We start from the raw sequence: 8,674 nt of genomic DNA on the forward strand, positions 1-8,674 counted from the left end.
CCCTGCGTGACAAATTCGTCTGGAGCTCCTGATCTGAGCCACTCCCAGACCTTTAGGCAAACCAGATTACATGTCAGTCACCTTGTATTTTGGGAGGAAAAAGTCACTGAGGTGAAACTGGAAAGGCACTGAAACTGAGCCTGGAAAGGCACTGAAACTGAGCCTGTGCTGGCTGCAGCAGGGATTCATCTCCCCTCGGGCATGGCCAGCACCACTCACAGGTTTCAGCCTACACAGTCTGTCCTGTCCCAAAAACCCTGAACTCAACACACTGAAAGCCAGAGTGTATTTTAGGACCTCATTTTAGGATCTTGTTAGTGATTGTTTCACACAAATGACCCTCGCTGTAAGACAAGAGCCACCAGCACTCATACACGCTCAAAAAGCAGTTCCAGGAGAAAACTGGAGTGAGTTTGTCCACGTAATATCTGCAAATCTGTCACTCTCCGTGCCTCTCCACAATTAGTTCAGTTTATTTTAAATGTAGAAGCTGTTTTGAGAAGCTAAATTCTGTTCCCTTGTGATGTTTCAGGATAAAGAACTGGAGGACAAAAATGGAAGTGCAAAATGCAGCTTGGTTTCCTAAGGCCTTAGTAAAGAAATTGTTTCTCTTTTTTCATTAGTTTCATATTTTATCACAAAGGACTCAGAACACAAAACTGAGTCTCACATAAAAATCAATTCAAGAGCTTTACAGTGGAACTCTGGATGAGGATAAATGTCACAGGTGTTTGAAAGCCCTAAATTTCAGTGGTCAAGTATTGTACTGTCAGTGTACCTGGGCAGCACCTTCCCAGGGCCCGGTGTTAACACTTCTCATTTCACTGCTTCCAAAGCTGATGCAGGTTTGCCAGGTTTTAGGAGAGGCCAACAGCTTGATGAAAAATACATTTGCTGTTAAGCTTGAGAGGCAGAATGGAAAAGGAAGAATTATTCAGACAGATGATGGGATGGACAAGAGGAAAAGTCCAGTAAATTACAGTTGGTTCTGTGTAGGTGTCTTGTGATGCTCAAAGGCCAGCAGCGGCTGACGTGTTCAGTTTTAAAGTACAAAGGGGCTTTTCTGTGCATCTCAGCTCTGCTTGTATAACAATGACTCAGCTCTGCAGCCCTGGCTCACAGCCAGCATTGAAATTCTGCCTGTAAGAGCATTTTTATTCCCAAAGCAGCACTGAAAGCAGCCGCATGTTTGTGGGTGAAAGAGAATTAGGAACTGTGGATGTTTTTTTTATCTAATAAGCAGGGAACTAGGAGTTGTGTATAGCTGACAGCATACTTTAAAAACCTGAGGTGGTTAAAAGTACGTGGTTTGTTCAGGGGGGAAAAATGTCCGTGCTTGGATTTTAGTCTCCCTGTGGTGGAGGGGGAAGCATTCTGGACGTTTTCCTCACCATCAAAGGACCCAAGCTGGATCTGAAAACAAAATGCAGGGAGGTGACACCCCTGGGCTGTTCAGAACGGCCTTGACAATGTTTGTTTTTGTTCACTGTTACAGAGGTTCTGTTGAACACATTAACAATGATTAACGTCTTTCTTCTGTCTGCCTGTTTTCCAAGGTACTTCCATAAAAAGTTTTAAAAGTTATATCATTTCCAGCAGTGCTGGAAAACCTTGCCCCAGAAAGCACAAGCTAAACGTGCTCAGAGGCAGCAGAGAGGAGGTGAACAAAGAGCTCCCTCTCTGCACTGCAGCTTGGATGGGATCCAAAACATTCCCGGGCAGGAGGCAGAGTGGAGAGATGCAGAGAAGCAGCTTTAGAGCAGACCTAGTTATTAGCTGTTGCTTTCACTGGCACAACACGCAGGCACAAAGCTGTGATTTCAGCCCAGGGTGGCTTTATGAAATGCCCTTCGGACGTCTCCTTCCAGCAGAGCACGGGGAGCTGTCACATGTCCCTCTGGGTCACCCAGACCTTCCGAGGGAGACCTGCCCAAGCCTGTTTATCGTGGCGGCACAGATCTGAAAGCTGAGTCCCATGTGTCCTACAAAGTTAAAATACACTCTAGACAAACAGGGAGACAGAGGAGTATCACTCATTTTCCTCTTTTTACTACCGATCTCTTTGTTTTTCTTAAAACTTGTTTCCTTCTTTCCCTTCCTGAAGTTGGTGGCTTCTTAAAAACTTTGTTTAGTGAAGGTATTTTTAGCATAAGGCTATAAAAACAAAACTGAGGGAGTTGTCTTTTTTTGGCAATCTCAGAATATCACAGTCAATCTCACAGGACTTTGAATTATGACTCACTATTTGTGTAACCCTCCAGGCTGGCAGCACAGGGACAAGCAGTGACATGCCACTGCTGTGTTTGTCTCCTGGGTGGAACTGCAGCCAAGCCTGGGCCTTATTGCACTGGGACAGGCTTGGGGAGGCAATATTTATCTGTACAACTGTAAACAGGTAAATATAATTATGCTGTGTCATACACAGTGAGAGGCAGGTGTGAGTAATGCTATGAGAAAGGAATATATAGATATATATATATAATTTTTTTTTTCCCTGTGGCAAGCAGCCCTATTTTTGTCTGAACAAAGAACAGTAGCTGGACTTGCCACACAGCCTCTGATGGCCAGGCTGGCTGTCCCAAGCTAAACCTGGTAGCTAAAGATAAACAGATTGCCTCATTCCACATTGCTCATGTAAAAGTGATACCTCGTTGCTAGGACATTAGCCTACATAAAAAACAGACCCAGCTTGTGTTCCAGAATGTACAGATTCGTTGGAAACATTTCCCTGACCCCAGATTCTTCTCTCCTGAAAGTAGGTTGCTCTGTACTACTGCCCAGTGACCTACTTTCAAAAAGAAATGTGTGTTCCCAACTGCAGGCCCCATGCCCTGGCAAAGGCTGGAGCCACCTGTGCAGTGAGAGCAGTCACAAGATACAGATTTCTGGGGTTTTCAGCTTTGCATTTATTTATATACAGTTCAGAGTCAGCTGCTCGATGGTTTTTATTCACCGAGAGCTACCAGAGAGAAAGTGGAATGTTTGTTAAATGCATGTGCTTTGTACAGCCAGAACAGATTTAGCCATATTTAGAAAGAAAAAAAAAAACAACAAACCAAGGGAGGGCTCCTGTGTTTTCTGGTTTACACAGAAAGGAAAAAAAAAATTACAGAAATTCCTCCTTCTCCATCTAAAGGGACATCAAAAAGAGAAATATGCACCATAAAATCCTTAATAAATGTGTAATGTGCTCAAACACTGCCCAGGCTTTACATTAATCTCCAGCTTTACAAGATGTGGCCTTTCACATTTGTAAATATTAGTTATTCGTGGCCTTTCCTCTGGGAAGAGGGCCTGGGATGTGCAGCAAGCACAGGCCAGACTCAGAGCAAACCTTCAGCCACCCTGGCACCACCAAACGAAACCCGTGCTGGAAACACTGAGCAGAACTGGCAGCACAAAGCAAACAAACAGGACATTGCCCAACTCTGCCTTTTGTCCTAAATTTATGTAGCCAAATAATATTTCCAAGGTTGGCTATTGCCACGGAGCTTTCTGAACTTTCCAGTTACCCTTTTCCCCTCTTCCTGTTTCTACATTGTGAGCAGTTATTGTTAGGATGATTTATTTCCTTTTTACTATAAACCAGGAGGTGCTTGAAACCATGTTAGAAGAAAGGAAAGCAAAAGGATTTTGTTGTTGGGGTTTCTTTTTTTTTTTTTTTTTGGTGGTTTTGTATTTTTGTCTGGGTTTGAGGTTTTTTTAGGGGGAAATAGAGCAGCTCTGTACTGAAGCTTGCCAGTCACACGTGTGCTGATGCTTTGTGAGTGGAGGATTTAACAAGGTCATCTGGCTTCACTGAAGGAACAGCAGATAAAGCTGCTAAAAAACACATAAAAACCATCTTGGATTTTGTGCACTCCAGCTTTAATATGATATAAAATTAGTTAAGAGCCAGTCTGAAAGGTATAAGGAAGTTTAATTAACCCGAGGCACGTTTCCACATCAGTTCACAGAAGGCAGCTGCCTCGTAACTGATCAAAGCTTCCTGTTCTGGAGTTGAGTAAACAACCATTTGAATTTCAGATGTCAGCATTTCATCACAAGGCTTGTTTTACAGCCTCACATTAAGAGAATTAACTCGTCAGCCAGCTCCAACCAGTTCCACAGGCAGCTCGGGAACTGGGCCGCGTGACTGGGGCAGCTCGTGTGACGCACCGGGAGCCACCAACGCTCCTACATTATGCTATTTTCCCAACTTTGCTAACCGTGTTCTGCTTTTCCCAACGTTTCCTCTCAACCTTACAGGCCAGGACAAGCCCTACAGCCTGTCCCAGGCTTTTCCATGATGCCTCAGCCATCCTGGGGAAAGGGCTGCTCAGAGGCACCAGTGGGTCATAAAACACGGCCGCCAAGGCTCACCCCCCCCCTTTTTAGGGCACTTCTCCCCCAGTCCGTGCCAGGCTGTTCCCTGACCACTGCTGGGGTTCAGGCAGGGGCTAAAGAAGCCCCAGTATCGTTCCTATCCCCATCATTAACCCCAGTCCCCATCATAATCCCTCTCCCTGTCCCCTCATGGCCCCGGCTCCCCCCCCCCAGCCGAAATCTGCCCCGCCAGGCGGCTCCGCCTCAGCAACAGCGTGACCTCACCGCGCACCAATCAGCGCCGAGCAGCGCCGAAGCTTCCAGAGCTTTCCCTGCCCCGGCCGCCTCCGCCGCTCTCCAACTGCCCCTCCGAGCAGCCAATCAGCGCCCGCCCTGCCTCACGCTCCGCCAATCACCGGCGGACTTCCCGGTCTTCCCACCAACGCCTCACCACAGCGCCGCGGGGAAAACGGTTCCAGATCCATCCGCAGCCTCCGAAATTTGCAGATTTTTAAGGGTCTGATCCCCTCTACTGAAACTCTGGGACCCCTTTACCTGTGGAAGAGGGATTGGAGCGGGGAAAAGGCGAGTGTTTTCCAGAATAGTGCTCTTTTCCTGGGAACTACTTTGGGGGGGGCGGATGGACACGTTCGTTTTGGTGGGCGGGGACTGTATGGCCAGCAGCCCTATAAATACGGGCGGGTGCGCGTTACGCGGCAGATTCTCGGTTCAGTACCGCTGGATACGTTTTGGGAGCTTTTCGCACAGGGCCGCAGACGTGAGTGCGCTGGGGGGGGGCGGAAATTGGGGTGTGTGAGGGGGAGAGACGGGCTGGGTGTTCTGGGCAGGACCGCACCAGGCGGGGCGGACTCGGCTGGGCGGTTGGCGGGAGGGTAACGGAGGGAGCGCGGGGCAGAGTAGCGCGGTATTGTGTAGTGCTCTGAACCGTGTTGGTGAGAGCTGGGGGGATTGGGGGGGGGGGGGGGTAGAACTGAGGGTAATTGCTGTCCGGGGAGGCGGTGTCGTTACGGGGAAGATGGCGCGGGCTGAGCCGTCCCTCCGGGAAGGCGGCAGTGAGTCACTGCGGGGGCGGGGGAGCGGCGGCGCTGCTGCCGCAGGGCGGGGCCGCGGGGCGGGCTGAGGGCTCCGTCCGCTGCCGCAGCGCGGGGGGGCCGGGGGCTCCGCTGCCGCATCGCTGCCCTCAGGGAGGTCGGGGAGTCCAGTGCTGCCCTGCGGGGAGAGAATGTGAGGGGCTTCGGGGGGGCTCCGCTGCCGCATTGCTGCACTGTGGGCATGAAGGAGAGGGGATCTGGGGGCCCTCTAATGGGAGGAATCTGTTAAAAGAGTTCAGCTGACCGTGTTTCAAAACCATGTTTAATTACTCAAGTTAAAAAAGGATTTTTTTCACATTTTCTACAGTCAAAATAAAAAATTTTAACTGGTGGGAAATAATAATAGTAATGCTTTTGTTTAGGATTTATTAAAGGCTTTACTTGATTAAGTGGCTATAGCTGAAACATTTGTTTTTTGCAGGCCAACATGCAGATCTTTGTGAAGACCCTGACTGGCAAGACCATCACCCTTGAGGTTGAGCCCAGCGACACCATCGAGAATGTGAAGGCCAAGATCCAGGACAAGGAGGGCATTCCTCCTGACCAGCAGAGGCTGATCTTTGCTGGCAAGCAGCTGGAAGATGGACGCACCTTGTCTGACTACAACATCCAGAAGGAATCCACCCTGCACCTGGTGCTGCGCCTGAGGGGTGGGATGCAGATCTTCGTGAAGACCCTGACAGGCAAGACCATCACCCTGGAAGTTGAGCCTAGTGACACCATCGAGAATGTGAAGGCCAAGATCCAGGACAAGGAAGGTATTCCTCCCGACCAGCAGAGGCTGATCTTTGCCGGCAAGCAGCTGGAAGATGGGCGTACCCTCTCTGACTACAACATCCAGAAGGAATCCACCCTGCACCTGGTGCTGCGCCTGAGGGGGGGGATGCAGATTTTTGTGAAGACCCTGACTGGCAAGACCATCACCCTTGAGGTTGAGCCCAGCGACACCATCGAGAATGTGAAGGCCAAGATCCAGGACAAGGAGGGCATTCCCCCAGACCAGCAGAGGCTGATCTTTGCTGGCAAGCAGTTGGAAGATGGGCGTACCCTGTCCGACTACAACATCCAGAAGGAGTCAACCCTGCACCTGGTGCTTCGTCTCAGGGGTGGGATGCAGATCTTTGTGAAGACCCTGACTGGCAAGACCATCACCCTGGAAGTTGAGCCCAGTGACACCATCGAGAATGTGAAGGCCAAGATCCAGGACAAGGAAGGCATCCCTCCCGACCAGCAGAGGCTCATTTTTGCTGGCAAGCAGCTGGAAGATGGGCGTACCCTGTCCGACTACAACATCCAGAAGGAATCCACCCTGCACCTGGTGCTTCGTCTTAGGGGTGGGATGCAGATCTTTGTGAAGACCCTGACTGGCAAGACCATCACTCTCGAGGTGGAACCCAGTGACACCATCGAGAATGTGAAGGCCAAGATCCAGGACAAGGAGGGCATTCCTCCTGACCAGCAGAGGCTCATTTTTGCTGGCAAGCAGCTGGAAGATGGACGCACCTTGTCTGACTACAACATCCAGAAGGAATCCACCCTGCACCTGGTGCTGCGCCTGAGGGGTGGGATGCAGATCTTCGTGAAGACCCTGACAGGCAAGACCATCACCCTGGAAGTTGAGCCTAGTGACACCATCGAGAATGTGAAGGCCAAGATCCAGGACAAGGAAGGCATTCCCCCAGACCAGCAGAGGCTGATCTTTGCCGGCAAGCAGCTGGAAGATGGGCGTACCCTCTCTGACTACAACATCCAGAAGGAATCCACCCTGCACCTGGTGCTGCGCCTCAGGGGTGGCTGTTAAGTTCTTGTGCATCTTGCTTGACACCAGGATTGCCAGTGGCACTTGTGTTTGCACTGTAGTTCTTCAATGTCTTAATATTAAGTTAATGCAAGCTTGAGTAACTGCTGAACAACGTCTGTTGAAATGCTAATAAAGTTTTCTGTTGCACATTACAGCCTGTAGTCTGTCTGAGTTCAAGCAAGTGAAACTGGTGTATTAAGTGAAATGCTTTGGCTTTTCTCATGGCAGCTTTAGCCTCTCTGCATGTATAATGAGGACCAACCTTGTGGTTAAAATGGATCTAGATTAAAATCTTAAGTGCTAATAATACCATGTTGTTTCTTTTTCCTGGAGTTTAGCAGCACTCTGGTTCCAGGTGGGATATAAAGACCCCACAAAAGGGGTGTGGTGGTCCTTGCAGGGGGTGGGTTTTGCTGCAAGTTGTGAACTTGGAGCGTGTTAAAGTTGTCTGTGCTGGGCCTGAGGGGTTGCAGTGCCTGACACTGCCCTGAAGGGACTCTGGGGGTGGGGGTGTTTCTCTGGGCCACGGTCAGGGGGGAGGGCTGGTCACAGTGGGAATTGTGTGGTGGGTGGGAGGGAAGGTGCCCCTTGCTGGCTCCAGGGTAAATGGCAATAGGTGTCTGAGCAGTGTAAAAACGGCCCGAGTTGATAGATTGTTCTACACAATCATTTGTGCCAAAAAGGGAGGTAGTTCCCACTGAAGTCTGGGTTTGTGTTTGGTTCTTTTTATGGGGTGGGTTAAGGAATCTCAGGTGGGATTGGGCTGGGTTAGTTGAGGTGCTGTGGTGGGTCTTTGGTGGGGGCTGTAATACCCATGTACCCTCCCCCAAAAACTCCCCCAGGTTGTGAGGGTGGCTCTGTGTCTTCACCTGTTGAATTCTGCCAGCTGCCTGCCCTGGATGGGGAGTCCTGGCCCCATCTGCGTGTGCAGAGTCTGTGCTGCTGCTCTGTGCTTTTCCCCCAAAAGCTGTTTAGGCACCATCTTGGTCCCTGTTTTTATCCCCTGCAGTGCTGCTGTGGAAGTTTGTTCCTCTTAAATTTCACCTCTGAGCATCTGTGGTAAGTGTTGCACTTAACAGGAAATAAAGCCAAAAAGTTGCTCTTTCATAGAAAATGCACACTGAGTTCTGTGTGGGTTTGAGGGTTATAGCCATAATAGGATTTTTGGTTTTTTAGGAGCAGGGCTTGCTTCCCTGTCTGCTGAGCTGGCAGAAATACAAAGTTCTGTAAATATTTGCTGTCTCTGCCATAAGAGAGACTTCCCTTAGTTTGAGTTTTCCTGCAATCGCTTCTTTGTGGTGTTTGCAGTTTAACCACCTGGCAGGCTGCCCAGAGGGGCTGCCGAGGCACCTTCCTGGGAGGGACTGAAAGGCCACAGACAAGAGCCATGGAAATGGTTCTGGGCACCCAGCTCAGGGTGGCCCTGGTTAAGCAGGAGACTTCACAGGGTGACCTC

General features: G+C 49.8%; 1 protein-coding gene across 1 annotated transcript; it reads left to right on the plus strand.

Moving 5' to 3' along the window:
- Window positions 1–4,945: 4,945 nt before the first annotated feature.
- On the plus strand, window positions 4,946–7,370 carry UBC (ubiquitin C). The gene is made up of 2 exons (XM_069033182.1): window positions 4,946–5,083; window positions 5,839–7,370. Exons 1-2 carry the CDS (start codon window positions 4,946–4,948, stop codon window positions 7,216–7,218), a joined length of 1,518 nt encoding a protein of 505 aa, XP_068889283.1. The 3' UTR covers window positions 7,219–7,370.
- The last annotated feature ends 1,304 nt before the right edge of the window (window positions 7,371–8,674 follow it).

Source organism: Aphelocoma coerulescens, chromosome 19, assembly GCF_041296385.1.
Source record: "Aphelocoma coerulescens isolate FSJ_1873_10779 chromosome 19, UR_Acoe_1.0, whole genome shotgun sequence".
Classification (NCBI taxonomy): domain Eukaryota; kingdom Metazoa; phylum Chordata; class Aves; order Passeriformes; family Corvidae; genus Aphelocoma; species Aphelocoma coerulescens.

Bases quoted from the DNA above. Each gene is read 5' to 3' on its own strand.
- UBC (XM_069033182.1), top strand. From the start codon at position 4,946: ATGGACACGTTCGTTTTGGTGGGCGGGGACTGTATGGCCAGCAGCCCT. The intron at 5,084-5,838 runs GTGAGTGCGCTG...TGTTTTTTGCAG, and splicing joins TTTCGCACAGGGCCGCAGAC to GCCAACATGCAGATCTTTGT.